The sequence below is a fragment of the Hypomesus nipponensis genome, chromosome 9 (assembly GCF_054491055.1).
Source record: "Hypomesus nipponensis isolate SF chromosome 9, ASM5449105v1, whole genome shotgun sequence".
Taxonomy (NCBI): Eukaryota; Metazoa; Chordata; class Actinopteri; order Osmeriformes; family Osmeridae; genus Hypomesus; species Hypomesus nipponensis.
In genome coordinates, this window is record NC_140369.1 from 24,388,082 (window position 1) to 24,403,342 (window position 15,261).

General features: G+C 50.7%; 1 protein-coding gene, 4 non-coding genes and 3 pseudogenes across 5 annotated transcripts; 3 read left to right on the forward strand and 5 right to left on the reverse strand.

Moving 5' to 3' along the window:
- Positions 1-923: 923 nt before the first annotated feature.
- On the reverse strand, positions 924-1,103 carry LOC146273780 (U2 spliceosomal RNA; annotated as a pseudogene).
- Positions 1,104-7,921: 6,818 nt separating this feature from the next.
- On the forward strand, positions 7,922-8,028 carry LOC146273781 (U6 spliceosomal RNA). Its single transcript, XR_014766797.1, has one exon. It is a non-coding gene; the product is annotated as a U6 spliceosomal RNA (small nuclear RNA).
- Positions 8,029-8,987: 959 nt separating this feature from the next.
- Positions 8,988-9,167, reverse strand: LOC146273782 (U2 spliceosomal RNA; annotated as a pseudogene).
- Positions 9,168-9,429: 262 nt separating this feature from the next.
- Positions 9,430-10,695, reverse strand: LOC146273783 (uncharacterized). The gene has a single exon (XM_084706097.1). It carries the CDS (start codon positions 10,594-10,596, stop codon positions 9,691-9,693), a length of 906 nt encoding a protein of 301 aa, XP_084562223.1. The 5' UTR covers positions 10,597-10,695; the 3' UTR covers positions 9,430-9,690.
- Positions 10,696-12,659: 1,964 nt separating this feature from the next.
- Positions 12,660-12,887, reverse strand: LOC146273784 (U2 spliceosomal RNA; annotated as a pseudogene).
- A 273-nt stretch (positions 12,888-13,160) lies between these two features.
- On the forward strand, positions 13,161-13,267 carry LOC146273785 (U6 spliceosomal RNA). Its single transcript, XR_014766798.1, has one exon. It is a non-coding gene; the product is annotated as a U6 spliceosomal RNA (small nuclear RNA).
- A 919-nt stretch (positions 13,268-14,186) lies between these two features.
- On the reverse strand, positions 14,187-14,383 carry LOC146273786 (U2 spliceosomal RNA). Its single transcript, XR_014766958.1, has one exon. It is a non-coding gene; the product is annotated as a U2 spliceosomal RNA (small nuclear RNA).
- Positions 14,384-14,652: 269 nt separating this feature from the next.
- Positions 14,653-14,759, forward strand: LOC146273787 (U6 spliceosomal RNA). Its single transcript, XR_014766799.1, has one exon. It is a non-coding gene; the product is annotated as a U6 spliceosomal RNA (small nuclear RNA).
- The last annotated feature ends 502 nt before the right edge of the window (positions 14,760-15,261 follow it).

The window sequence follows — 15,261 nt, forward strand, 5'->3', positions numbered from 1 at the left end:
CCCACCTACTAGGGTTAGGGCTAGGGTTACACCTTGACAAAAGTGGTAGGGCTAGGGTTACACCTTGACAAAAGTGGTCCTCGTTGTTTCACCCACAACAACGGATGCATTTTGGCAGCTGTGAACTCGGGTTGACCAAGCTCCTGGCAGGCAGGCAGGCAGGCAGGCAGGCAGGCAGGCAGGCAGGCAGGCAGGCAGGCAGGCAGGCAGGCAGGCAGGCAGGCACTCGCTTTTGGTGTGGTTCCTAGATGACATACGTGTTATTACATGTTATGACGACCAGATCGGCCTGTAAGTAAGTCAGTCAGTCAGTGAAAAAACTTGTTTTACTTTTTTTTTTTTTTTTTTTTTTAAGTAAAAGGGAGGGAAAACGGCGGGCCAAACGAAAAGGGCTTCGCCTCGCCGGGGGGGGTAAATAGTGGCCAAACAACTGAAAATTGATTCCCCTACGGTCCCCTACGGTTTAAAGGAAGATGGGGAACTCAACAGTGTATTCACATGAACCACCAAACGAGGCCAATAGCAATGGAATTACACTTAGTTCTTTGACTCTATGGGTTCAATCAGAGCAAGAACGCGCTCACCGGTTGGTAGGTGAGTAGGTAAGTAAGTAAGTAAGTACGTTCAAATGACATGACATTGCAAATGAATGAAATCGACTACTTCAAGGCAGGCAGCAAACGTGTTACAAAAGGAAGGTGCACTTGCACTCCCTCTTACCTACTCTATCATGATTATTGTCAACCAGAGATGGAAAGCCAGGATCACGCCCGGCCATACAATCTGTCTGTCACTCACTCACTCACTCACCCACTCACCCACTCACTCACTCACTCACCCACTCACCCACTCACTCACTCACCCACTCACTCACTCACTCACACACTCACTCACCCCACAGGGTTTCCCTTTGACACGCTTAGAAAGAGTGCACCGTTCCCCAGAGAAGCTGCAATACCGGGGCGATGCGTGGAGCGGACGGAGCGAGCCCTCGTTCCGACTCCCCGTTGGCAAAAATCGGCTTAATAAGAACTGGTCCCCCCCGTGGGAGACCTATCAGATATTAAACTGACAAGAACAGAATTGAATTGAGAAAAATTTATTGGTTCTCACCGTTGACAGTTCATAAAAACAATTCATTTCACATGTCTTTTCTTATATTTAAAAGGTACATTATTTACAGGGCATAGGGGGCGCTAAAACACTGGTGTAATTGCTTTAAAAGCACTGAATCGAAATCGTAATTAAAAAGTGCCAGCTAAAACAACAAGGTGATCATAAATAAATACAGCAGTGTTAAAAAGCCATAAAAGAATGTACACTTGGTTAAGACATCTTTAAAGGAATGTTTTACAATGTGTCTTCAAAAATGTGACGTGTGTATGTGACTATGTGTGTGTGTGTGCGTATGTGGCTATGTGTCTTGTGTGGCTGTGTGAGTGTGTGCGTGTGAGTGCGTTTAAAAGTTCTGTTCCTCAATTGTGCAGGACCGGGATGAGCTTGTCTGGCTTGCCTCTACCTGCCCCGCTGAACAAGCCACCGAGTCCTCCCCCTCCGGGGCCCAGCGGAGATCCTCGACCTGGGCAGCCATTCCGGCGCAGCCAGGCCGCTGCCGCCCGGACCACTTCACGTGGAGGGGGGCCCCTTCCGTATGGCGCGTGGGATGTACCACCCGAGGGTCTCTGCAGCCAGTTCCGCCGCTGCCTGGGTGGACATCTCCACGCGCTTCCCCACCAGCAGGTTCCTGGAGGTCCAGAGGGCTTCTTTGAAGCATGTCAGGGTGAGCCAGAGTTGGCGGAATTGTACAGATGTCATGGTCCTCTGGCTCACCCCGTAGAGCACCAGCTGTGCATTAAGGACCTCCCCTGCCGGCAGGCACGGGGTTATCAGGGGCCCCGCCAGGATCCACAGGTCCCGGGCGGCACTGCACTCCCAGAGCAGGTGCCGCACGGTCTCCTCTCCGCCACAAGTCGGCCGCGGGCACCTGGATGTTGTCGCCAGTCTCCGGGAGTGCATGACGGCTCTGACCGGGAGGATCTCATGGGCCACCATCCAGGAGAGGTCTCGGTGCTTGTTCAGCAGGGCAGGGTGGCTCACGTTCCGCCAGACCGTGGCCGACTCACCCAGGGCGAGTCGGCGCACTCGGCTCACTTCCTCCCGTTCCTGCACAAGAGAGAGAACAGAGCGGTGTTTGGTTAAAACGGTGAGTGGTTCTTTCTCTAAAATGTGTGTCTTTAAAAACGTCTTAATAAAAAGGTAGGCCGGGGGGAGGTTAAAAGACACTGGCGTCCTCAGGTCTTTCGGGATCCACTGCAGGTGCCTGAGGTAGGACCCCATCCAGAATCTGGTCAGGGCCGCGGTCTTGTGGTTTCCGGATGGGGTCGTCGCCAGTGCCAGGTGGAGTGCGGTGTACCGGCTACCGAAGAACACTTTAAAATCCGGGAGTCCCTTCCCTCCGTTTCGTGGGGCTCTCTTAACCACTTCTCTTTTCACACGCTCCCACTTGGACCCCCAGATGAAATAAAACACCATCCTGTCAAGGGCTAAAAGAATGGGTCTGGGGGGGATAAAAACAGAACAGATCAATAAGAACAAGGGTAAAATCACTGCTTTAATGATTAAAACCTTGCCCTCAATTGTCAGTCGTCTGAGTCCCCAGAACGTCAGTCTCCGTCGGGTTTTTGTCAGTAAGCCCTCCCAGTTTCCGCTCCCTCCCCCCTCCCGGTCGAAATGTACCCCGAGGATGCGGAGGTCGGTCTGGGTCGTCGTCATGGGAAGCCTAGTCATGTCTGTCCCACCCCACGGTCCGAAAAGTCTCCCCTCTGTCTTGTCCCTGTTAAGCTTGGCACCCGAGGCGAGGCCAAACCAGTCAGTCCGGTCCAGGGTCCTGTCTACAGATAAAAGGTCAGTGCATAAAACGTTGATGTCGTCCATGTATAAAATGCACTTGGCAGTCAGTCCCCCAGTCCCCGGGATCCCCAACCCACAAATGAGTTGGTCCCTTCTCAAGACCTGCGCCAGCGGCTCTATGCAGCAGACATAGAGTAAGGGGGATAAGGGACACCCCTGACGGACGCCGCAGTTAACTTCCACTGCTTTGGATAAGAACCCGTTAACAAGGATTTTGCTGGTAATGTCCCCATACAGCAGTCCCACCCAAGCTAGGAATCTCCCCGGAAAACCCGCTTTTTGCAGTACCTTGAAAAGGTACTGGTGCGAGACCCGATCAAAAGCTTTCTCAAAATCTAAATTTAGGACTACTAGCCGAATGTTTCTGTCTCTCGCAAAACAGATGGCGTCTCTGATCAGTACCAGGCTGTCCGTGATCCTCCTTCCCGGGATGGCGCAGGCTTGATCCGGGTGGATCAAGTCCCCTAAAACACAAGACATACGAGAGGTTAAAATCTTGCTAAAAAGTTTACAATCAACGTTTAAAAGAGTGATAGGTCGCCAGTTCTTTAGGTCCGTTTTGTCATTCTTCTTGAATAAAAGGGATACAATGCCCATTCTAAAACTGTCAGGTAGTCGGTCGAGTCGTTCAAAGTCCTTAAAAACAGTCAACAGGTCGTGTCTTAAAATATCCCAAAAGGTCAGATAAAATTCCAGGGGGAGCCCGTCCTCGCCTGGGGATTTCCCTTTTTTAAAACATCTGATGTTTTCGTCCATTTCTAAAAGGGTAAAATCCTGGGATAAAAGCACGGTGTTTACAACTGTTTTGTCTAAAAAGCTTAAAACCTCGTCCATGACGTGATTAAAAACTTCTTTCTTTTCAAACAACTCATCATAAAATTCCTCCACCACCTTCGTAATCTGTTGTGTGTCAGTTTTTAAAATCCCATTTTTATCTTTGACGCCCGTTAAAACATTGCTCCTGCTGATTATTTTCTTAAAAAAGTACCTGGTACATTTTTCTCCTTCCTCCAGGTCTCTCTCTTTGCTTCTTAAAATCACTCCTCTGCTCACCTCTTCCGCCATTAAAACCATTTCTTTTTTCACCTCTCTTATTTCATTGTTAAAATCCAACCCTTCCTGTGTAAGTTTAAAATACCTTTCCAACCTTCTCTGCAGTCCCACCATGCGTCTCTCTGTTTTCTTTCTTTTTTCCCTCCCTTTCCGTTTAAAAAAAGTCTGTGTCCTGTGTTTTACCATTTCCCACCACTGTGCTCGTGTTTCAAACATGTCCTGAAGGGTCTGCCAGTCCCTGAACCGCTCCCTGTATGACCCTGTTATCACTTCGTCCTCCAACAGGGAGCAGTTCAGTTTCCACAGACCCTTCCCTACCGTCACACCCGAGGTTAGTGAAAGGGTGCACGTGAGCATACAGTGGTCCGAAAAGAATACCGGGGTTAATCTAGCATCGGTTGGGGGGGCGTCCCGGGTCAGTACGTAGTCAATGCGAGAGGCTCTGGTACCATCGCCACTGGACCAGGTGAAGCCCTCCTCTCTGGGATGCAGGGATCTAAAACAGTCAACTAATTTAAAATCCCTACAAAGTCCGTGTAATAAAACCGACGATCTGTCTACTTTAAAAAGCTCTCCGGCTCCTTTCCTATCTTTCCTTGATAAAACACAGTTAAAATCCCCTCCCACCACTAGGGGATCCCTCCCTAGCAGGTGGGACTGCAGGTCATCTAAAAGGTCGCACCTCTCATTCTTGCTGCTAAAACCATACACATTTATCAGTTTAAAATCCTTCCCTAAAAAGTTCAAATTCAGTAAAAGCATACGTCCGTTGTGTAAAACTGTGCTCCCCTTCACCAAGATGTGTGCATTTTTGATTAAAACCGCCACTCCATCGTTCTTGTTGTTGTTTGATCCGCTCCATACTGAGGGTCCGTGGCTCCACTTGCTCTCCCACTGTTGGTAAAAGGTTTTAAAAGGCAGTCCACACTCTTGGATTAAAACAATATCTGTCTGTACAGTACTTAAAAAGGTTAAAATGGACTGGGCTCTAAAACCTGACTTAATGGATCTTACATTAAGAGTGGTGATTGTGAGTGCCATAAAAAGGATGAAGGGGGTTAAAGGGGACGTGCGCATTACTAAAACCAGGGAAGTGGGTTGGGTCTAAAAGGGGTGATCAATAAAACCAATAAAACAATAAAAGCAGAGGGTAATAATCAACAGTTGAAACAAGCACTAAAACCGGACCTACGAAATGTCGACACTCTCTTGCTCGCTCTTGGTTCTCTTTTTGTGGGGGAGGCCCGAGCTCTCCTTGGGGGACGATGTGACCAGGTTTACATTTAAAAAAGACTTTTGGTTCGGAGAGCTAGAAGGAAATACCCTGGAAGAGGAATCTGACTCTTCAGAGCTCACTTCGGGCCTCCCCCTCTTCCCGGCGTGATCGATGTCAAAGGACAGATCTTTGTGTCTTTCTACCGCCGGGAGCTGGCCACATGGCATTAAAACCTCGCTTTCGCCACTTTCGGCCGAGTCACGGGAGTCAGAGGAGGAGGAGGCGCTGGCGGCCTCTCCTGGGCTCTCCCCCTCCTCCTCTTCGCGCTCTTCCTGCCTCCCGTGCTCGGCCTCCTGGTTTAAAATGTTTAAAATCGGGACCGTTCTCTGTGCCATTTCCTCCTCCTGCACCTCTTTCACCGCTCTTTCTCTCTCCTTTTCCGCTCTTTTGCCCTCCGCCAGCTTCACCATCATTTCTCTCACCGCCTCCTCCTCCGCCCTTTCCGACTCCTTCTCCGCTTCCTTTCCCTCTCTTCTCTGGCTGGTCCCGCCTGCTCCACGGACGCCCTGACCGTCCGGAGCTTGTTAGCGAAGGACTGAGGGCAGTCTCTGAACAGGTGGGAGAGCTCGCCACATAGGTTGCAAGCCCTCCCATTTGGGCACTCCGCGAAGGCGTGCCCCAACTCCCGACATTTCCCGCACACAATTTCCTGGCACGCCTCCGCGAGGTGCCCATGCTTCATACACTTTCTGCACAACTTTGGCTGTCCCTGGTAGTGTACGAAGCCCCTGTTCTCCCCCAACACGATCATTGAGGGTAACTGCCTCAGTCCTTCAAAACCTGTAGAATCTGGAACCTGCTGGATGGGTACTCGCCAAGACCCATTCCAAATACCGTCCAGATCCCTTACTCTAACTGGAGCCCCTTTAACTGTGCAGTACCGTCTCAACCAAACACAGATATCTTCAGGGTTCACAGTCTCGTTAAACATTCTGACAATCACCACTTTTAGTGTGTTGTCAGTCAGTTTCTCCAAAACAAAGGAGCAGGTAATTTTCTCTCTGCTGTTCTCATATCTGGTCCAAAATTCTTTCAATGCATTGGCAGAGCTAAAACTGACATCGAAACCCTGCCCGGAGGGCAAGGCTAAGATGCAATTAAGCTCCGCCGGAGAGAACTTCAAAACCTTCTGCAGCAGGTTCCTGGAGAAGTCCAACCTGGACATCTCCAGTTTCTTCCCACCACCATCCAGTTTAAACATGAAACGGACACTGTTGTGCCTCCTCATGCCGGCACGGGCGGCCGACATTCTGGAGGCACAACAACAACAACAACAATTAGACTAGGGAATGGGGGTGACACAGCAAGAGGTAACAAGAGGGTGGGGGGGGGGCGCCAACACAAGAGGAGAGGGGAAGACAAACTGGTTGGGGGGAGGGATGGGGGGAGGGGGGGTTGGGGGGAAGGGGGGGACTTACAAAACAAGTGGGGGGTTACAAACAACAACTGGACAATACAAAAACTACCACCAACACCTAAATAAAATTCTCAAAGGGGGATTAAGGGACTGGCCGGGGAAAATGAAACCAAAACACTTAACAAGACTGAGGACAAAAAATAAAACTAAGGTAACAATTAAACTAACCACAAGATGGAGACAAACACACTGACAGTACACGGAAAAACACTGACACCAATCGACAGGACACACCTGCCACCAATCAGAGATTGGTGGCTAGGCTACACCAAACAACACTAAAACCACAGACTATGAACAATTTACACTTAACAACACTTATAGGCCCCTAAGAAAAGGGGGGGGGGAGGGTAGGGAGAAAACTAGACAACACTTACTACACTTGGACACACAATAAAACAGCCACAAGATGGAGACTCAACTGACAACGGAAAAAAACAAACACTGACAACACTCAACTGGACACACCTGCCACCAATCAGGCAATTGGTGGCTAGGCTACACCAAACACCACAATAACCACAAAAACTAACAAACTAACAACAAAACCACACTTAAGACAACTAAGTAGGCCCTAAAAAAAAAAGGGGGGGGACACACACAAGAGGAACAACTAACAAACAATAGCAACAACAGGCTAATACAAAAAACACAGAACACAGCACAAAAACCACAAAACAAGCACAAGACAAGGCCCACAGAGGGACCGGAAAAGTACTGGCCTTGGAGGCACTCACCTGGCCCAGCACTGGGCTGGGCCAGTGGAAGAATGGAAAATTCCGGTGAGTGACTCCTCCTCCAGCACTGGCTCCGGCACCCGACTGCAGACCTGTGAACAAAACAGAGACAAAATCTGGGTCAGTGAAAAATGCAAAACAACACAAAAACAACTCAAATGATAGGATAACCAACTGAAAAGGGTAACGCCCACCGGCCAGTCGATCGCTCTCTGCACCAATTAAACTCAAGATCTGAGCCAAAAGGCCGAGAAGCGATGACCCCCATTGATCCACGCTACCCGCGCACGGCCCCTCAGTGCCCTTGCGCTGCGCCACGGTAACGACGAGACTAGACTGGACTAGACTGGACTACGGGGGTAGGGGTTTGCAGTAGGGATAGGGGCAGAGAGAGGGAGGGAGGGAGGGGCAGAGGGGATGGCCAGGGGGAAGGGGGGGACCGGCCCTCCCTCGCGCTTCAACCCCGCCCCGAGACGACTCGACCAGTGACGTGCCGTATATATAGGGGTCGGTGCAGCTGCTTGTCTTGTGCTCGCTACGGCAGCACATCTAATAAAATTGGATCGATACAGAGAAGATTAGCATGGCCCCTGCGAAAGGATGACACGCAAATCCGTGAAGCGTTCCGAATTTTGCCGAATCATCCCACCTACTAGGGTTAGGGCTAGGGTTACACCTTGACAAAAGTGGTAGGGCTAGGGTTACACCTTGACAAAAGTGGTCCTCGTTGTTTCACCCACAACAACGGATGCATTTTGGCAGCTGTGAACTCGGGTTGACCAAGCTCCTGGCAGGCAGGCAGGCAGGCAGGCAGGCAGGCAGGCAGGCAGGCAGGCAGGCAGGCAGGCAGGCAGGCAGGCAGGCAGGCAGGCAGGCAGGCAGGCAGGCAGGCACTCGCTTTTGGTGTGGTTCCTAGATGACATACGTGTTATTACATGTTATGACGACCAGATCGGCCTGTAAGTAAGTCAGTCAGTCAGTGAAAAAACTTGTTTTACTTTTTTTTTTTTTTTTTTTTTTTTTAAGTAAAAGGGAGGGAAAACGGCGGGCCAAACGAAAAGGGCTTCGCCTCGCCGGGGGGGGTAAATAGTGGCCAAACAACTGAAAATTGATTCCCCTACGGTCCCCTACGGTTTAAAGGAAGATGGGGAACTCAACAGTGTATTCACATGAACCACCAAACGAGGCCAATAGCAATGGAATTACACTTAGTTCTTTGACTCTATGGGTTCAATCAGAGCAAGAACGCGCTCACCGGTTGGTAGGTGAGTAGGTAAGTAAGTAAGTAAGTACGTTCAAATGACATGACATTGCAAATGAATGAAATCGACTACTTCAAGGCAGGCAGCAAACGTGTTACAAAAGGAAGGTGCACTTGCACTCCCTCTTACCTACTCTATCATGATTATTGTCAACCAGAGATGGAAAGCCAGGATCACGCCCGGCCATACAATCTGTCTGTCACTCACTCACTCACTCACCCACTCACCCACTCACTCACTCACTCACCCACTCACCCACTCACTCACTCACCCACTCACTCACTCACTCACACACTCACTCACCCCACAGGGTTTCCCTTTGACACGCTTAGAAAGAGTGCACCGTTCCCCAGAGAAGCTGCAATACCGGGGCGATGCGTGGAGCGGACGGAGCGAGCCCTCGTTCCGACTCCCCGTTGGCAAAAATCGGCTTAATAAGAACTGGTCCCCCCCGTGGGAGACCTATCAGATATTAAACTGACAAGAACAGAATTGAATTGAGAAAAATTTATTGGTTCTCACCGTTGACAGTTCATAAAAACAATTCATTTCACATGTCTTTTCTTATATTTAAAAGGTACATTATTTACAGGGCATAGGGGGCGCTAAAACACTGGTGTAATTGCTTTAAAAGCACTGAATCGAAATCGTAATTAAAAAGTGCCAGCTAAAACAACAAGGTGATCATAAATAAATACAGCAGTGTTAAAAAGCCATAAAAGAATGTACACTTGGTTAAGACATCTTTAAAGGAATGTTTTACAATGTGTCTTCAAAAATGTGACGTGTGTATGTGACTATGTGTGTGTGTGTGCGTATGTGGCTATGTGTCTTGTGTGGCTGTGTGAGTGTGTGCGTGTGAGTGCGTTTAAAAGTTCTGTTCCTCAATTGTGCAGGACCGGGATGAGCTTGTCTGGCTTGCCTCTACCTGCCCCGCTGAACAAGCCACCGAGTCCTCCCCCTCCGGGGCCCAGCGGAGATCCTCGACCTGGGCAGCCATTCCGGCGCAGCCAGGCCGCTGCCGCCCGGACCACTTCACGTGGAGGGGGGCCCCTTCCGTATGGCGCGTGGGATGTACCACCCGAGGGTCTCTGCAGCCAGTTCCGCCGCTGCCTGGGTGGACATCTCCACGCGCTTCCCCACCAGCAGGTTCCTGGAGGTCCAGAGGGCTTCTTTGAAGCATGTCAGGGTGAGCCAGAGTTGGCGGAATTGTACAGATGTCATGGTCCTCTGGCTCACCCCGTAGAGCACCAGCTGTGCATTAAGGACCTCCCCTGCCGGCAGGCACGGGGTTATCAGGGGCCCCGCCAGGATCCACAGGTCCCGGGCGGCACTGCACTCCCAGAGCAGGTGCCGCACGGTCTCCTCTCCGCCACAAGTCGGCCGCGGGCACCTGGATGTTGTCGCCAGTCTCCGGGAGTGCATGACGGCTCTGACCGGGAGGATCTCATGGGCCACCATCCAGGAGAGGTCTCGGTGCTTGTTCAGCAGGGCAGGGTGGCTCACGTTCCGCCAGACCGTGGCCGACTCACCCAGGGCGAGTCGGCGCACTCGGCTCACTTCCTCCCGTTCCTGCACAAGAGAGAGAACAGAGCGGTGTTTGGTTAAAACGGTGAGTGGTTCTTTCTCTAAAATGTGTGTCTTTAAAAACGTCTTAATAAAAAGGTAGGCCGGGGGGAGGTTAAAAGACACTGGCGTCCTCAGGTCTTTCGGGATCCACTGCAGGTGCCTGAGGTAGGACCCCATCCAGAATCTGGTCAGGGCCGCGGTCTTGTGGTTTCCGGATGGGGTCGTCGCCAGTGCCAGGTGGAGTGCGGTGTACCGGCTACCGAAGAACACTTTAAAATCCGGGAGTCCCTTCCCTCCGTTTCGTGGGGCTCTCTTAACCACTTCTCTTTTCACACGCTCCCACTTGGACCCCCAGATGAAATAAAACACCATCCTGTCAAGGGCTAAAAGAATGGGTCTGGGGGGGATAAAAACAGAACAGATCAATAAGAACAAGGGTAAAATCACTGCTTTAATGATTAAAACCTTGCCCTCAATTGTCAGTCGTCTGAGTCCCCAGAACGTCAGTCTCCGTCGGGTTTTTGTCAGTAAGCCCTCCCAGTTTCCGCTCCCTCCCCCCTCCCGGTCGAAATGTACCCCGAGGATGCGGAGGTCGGTCTGGGTCGTCGTCATGGGAAGCCTAGTCATGTCTGTCCCACCCCACGGTCCGAAAAGTCTCCCCTCTGTCTTGTCCCTGTTAAGCTTGGCACCCGAGGCGAGGCCAAACCAGTCAGTCCGGTCCAGGGTCCTGTCTACAGATAAAAGGTCAGTGCATAAAACGTTGATGTCGTCCATGTATAAAATGCACTTGGCAGTCAGTCCCCCAGTCCCCGGGATCCCCAACCCACAAATGAGTTGGTCCCTTCTCAAGACCTGCGCCAGCGGCTCTATGCAGCAGACATAGAGTAAGGGGGATAAGGGACACCCCTGACGGACGCCGCAGTTAACTTCCACTGCTTTGGATAAGAACCCGTTAACAAGGATTTTGCTGGTAATGTCCCCATACAGCAGTCCCACCCAAGCTAGGAATCTCCCCGGAAAACCCGCTTTTTGCAGTACCTTGAAAAGGTACTGGTGCGAGACCCGATCAAAAGCTTTCTCAAAATCTAAATTTAGGACTACTAGCCGAATGTTTCTGTCTCTCGCAAAACAGATGGCGTCTCTGATCAGTACCAGGCTGTCCGTGATCCTCCTTCCCGGGATGGCGCAGGCTTGATCCGGGTGGATCAAGTCCCCTAAAACACAAGACATACGAGAGGTTAAAATCTTGCTAAAAAGTTTACAATCAACGTTTAAAAGAGTGATAGGTCGCCAGTTCTTTAGGTCCGTTTTGTCATTCTTCTTGAATAAAAGGGATACAATGCCCATTCTAAAACTGTCAGGTAGTCGGTCGAGTCGTTCAAAGTCCTTAAAAACAGTCAACAGGTCGTGTCTTAAAATATCCCAAAAGGTCAGATAAAATTCCAGGGGGAGCCCGTCCTCGCCTGGGGATTTCCCTTTTTTAAAACATCTGATGTTTTCGTCCATTTCTAAAAGGGTAAAATCCTGGGATAAAAGCACGGTGTTTACAACTGTTTTGTCTAAAAAGCTTAAAACCTCGTCCATGACGTGATTAAAAACTTCTTTCTTTTCAAACAACTCATCATAAAATTCCTCCACCACCTTCGTAATCTGTTGTGTGTCAGTTTTTAAAATCCCATTTTTATCTTTGATGCCCGTTAAAACATTGCTCCTGCTGATTATTTTCTTAAAAAAGTACCTGGTACATTTTTCTCCTTCCTCCAGGTCTCTCTCTTTGCTTCTTAAAATCACTCCTCTGCTCACCTCTTCCGCCATTAAAACCATTTCTTTTTTCACCTCTCTTATTTCATTGTTAAAATCCAACCCTTCCTGTGTAAGTTTAAAATACCTTTCCAACCTTCTCTGCAGTCCCACCATGCGTCTCTCTGTTTTCTTTCTTTTTTCCCTCCCTTTCCGTTTAAAAAAAGTCTGTGTCCTGTGTTTTACCATTTCCCACCACTGTGCTCGTGTTTCAAACATGTCCTGAAGGGTCTGCCAGTCCCTGAACCGCTCCCTGTATGACCCTGTTATCACTTCGTCCTCCAACAGGGAGCAGTTCAGTTTCCACAGACCCTTCCCTACCGTCACACCCGAGGTTAGTGAAAGGGTGCACGTGAGCATACAGTGGTCCGAAAAGAATACCGGGGTTAATCTAGCATCGGTTGGGGGGGCGTCCCGGGTCAGTACGTAGTCAATGCGAGAGGCTCTGGTACCATCGCCACTGGACCAGGTGAAGCCCTCCTCTCTGGGATGCAGGGATCTAAAACAGTCAACTAATTTAAAATCCCTACAAAGTCCGTGTAATAAAACCGACGATCTGTCTACTTTAAAAAGCTCTCCGGCTCCTTTCCTATCTTTCCTTGATAAAACACAGTTAAAATCCCCTCCCACCACTAGGGGATCCCTCCCTAGCAGGTGGGACTGCAGGTCATCTAAAAGGTCGCACCTCTCATTCTTGCTGCTAAAACCATACACATTTATCAGTTTAAAATCCTTCCCTAAAAAGTTCAAATTCAGTAAAAGCATACGTCCGTTGTGTAAAACTGTGCTCCCCTTCACCAAGATGTGTGCACTGACAAGAACAGAAACTACACTTGATCTGAGCCAAAAGGCCGAGAAGCGATGACCCCCATTGATCCACGCTACCCGCGCACGGCCCCTCAGTGCCCTTGCGCTGCGCCACGGTAACGACGAGACTAGACTGGACTAGACTGGACTACGGGGGTAGGGGTTTGCAGTAGGGATAGGGGCAGAGAGAGGGAGGGAGGGAGGGAGGGGCAGAGGGGATGGCCAGGGGGAAGGGGGGGACCGGCCCTCCCTCGCGCTTCAACCCCGCCCCGAGACGACTCGACCAGTGACGTGCCGTATATATAGGGGTCGGTGCAGCTGCCTGTCTTGTGCTCGCTACGGCAGCACATCTAATAAAATTGGATCGATACAGAGAAGATTAGCATGGCCCCTGCGAAAGGATGACACGCAAATCCGTGAAGCGTTCCGAATTTTGCCGAATCATCCCACCTACTAGGGTTAGGGCTAGGGTTACACCTTGACAAAAGTGGTAGGGCTAGGGTTACACCTTGACAAAAGTGGTCCTCGTTGTTTCACCCACAACAACGGATGCATTTTGGCAGCTGTGAACTCGGGTTGACCAAGCTCCTGGCAGGCAGGCAGGCAGGCAGGCAGGCAGGCAGGCAGGCAGGCAGGCAGGCAGGCAGGCAGGCAGGCAGGCAGGCAGGCAGGCAGGCAGGCAGGCAGGCAGGCACTCGCTTTTGGTGTGGTTCCTAGATGACATACGTGTTATTACATGTTATGACGACCAGATCGGCCTGTAAGTAAGTCAGTCAGTCAGTGAAAAAACTTGTTTTACTTTTTTTTTTTTTTTTCAAGTAAAAGGGAGGGAAAACGGCGGGCCAAACGAAAAGGGCTTCGCCTCGCCGGGGGGGGTAAATAGTGGCCAAACAACTGAAAATTGATTCCCCTACGGTCCCCTACGGTTTAAAGGAAGATGGGGAACTCAACAGTGTATTCACATGAACCACCAAACGAGGCCAATAGCAATGGAATTACACTTAGTTCTTTGACTCTATGGGTTCAATCAGAGCAAGAACGCGCTCACCGGTTGGTAGGTGAGTAGGTAAGTAAGTAAGTAAGTACGTTCAAATGACATGACATTGCAAATGAATGAAATCGACTACTTCAAGGCAGGCAGCAAACGTGTTACAAAAGGAAGGTGCACTTGCACTCCCTCTTACCTACTCTATCATGATTATTGTCAACCAGAGATGGAAAGCCAGGATCACGCCCGGCCATACAATCTGTCTGTCACTCACTCACTCACCCACTCACCCACTCACTCACTCACTCACTCACTCACTCACTCACACACTCACTCACCCCACAGGGTTTCCCTTTGACACGCTTAGAAAGAGTGCACCGTTCCCCAGAGAAGCTGCAATACCGGGGCGATGCGTGGAGCGGACGGAGCGAGCCCTCGTTCCGACTCCCCGTTGGCAAAAATCGGCTTAATAAGAACTGGTCCCCCCCGTGGGAGACCTATCAGATATTAAACTGACAAGAACAGAAACTACACTTGATCTGAGCCAAAAGGCCGAGAAGCGATGACCCCCATTGATCCACGCTACCCGCGCACGGCCCCTCAGTGCCCTTGCGCTGCGCCACGGTAACGACGAGACTAGACTGGACTAGACTGGACTACGGGGGTAGGGGTTTGCAGTAGGGATAGGGGCAGAGAGAGGGAGGGAGGGAGGGGCAGAGGGGATGGCCAGGGGGAAGGGGGGGACCGGCCCTCCCTCGCGCTTCAACCCCGCCCCGAGACGACTCGACCAGTGACGTGCCGTATATATAGGGGTCGGTGCAGCTGCCTGTCTTGTGCTCGCTACGGCAGCACATCTAATAAAATTGGATCGATACAGAGAAGATTAGCATGGCCCCTGCGAAAGGATGACACGCAAATCCGTGAAGCGTTCCGAATTTTGCCGAATCATCCCACCTACTAGGGTTAGGGCTAGGGTTACACCTTGACAAAAGTGGTAGGGCTAGGGTTACACCTTGACAAAAGTGGTCCTCGTTGTTTCACCCACAACAACGGATGCATTTTGGCAGCTGTGAACTCGGGTTGACCAAGCTCCTGGCAGGCAGGCAGGCAGGCAGGCAGGCAGGCAGGCAGGCAGGCAGGCAGGCAGGCAGGCAGGCAGGCAGGCAGGCAGGCAGGCAGGCAGGCAGGCAGGCAGGCAGGCAGGCAGGCAGGCAGGCAGGCAGGCAGGCAGGCAGGCAGGCAGGCAGGCAGGCAGGCAGGCAGGCAGGCAGGCAGGCAGGCAGGCAGGCAGGCAGGCAGGCACTCGCTTTTGGTGTGGTTCCTAGATGACATACGTGTTATTACATGTTATGACGACCAGATCGGCCTGTAAGTAAGTCAGTCAGTCAGTGAAAAAACTTGTTTTACTTTTTTTTTTTTTTTTTTTTTTTTCAAGTAAAAGG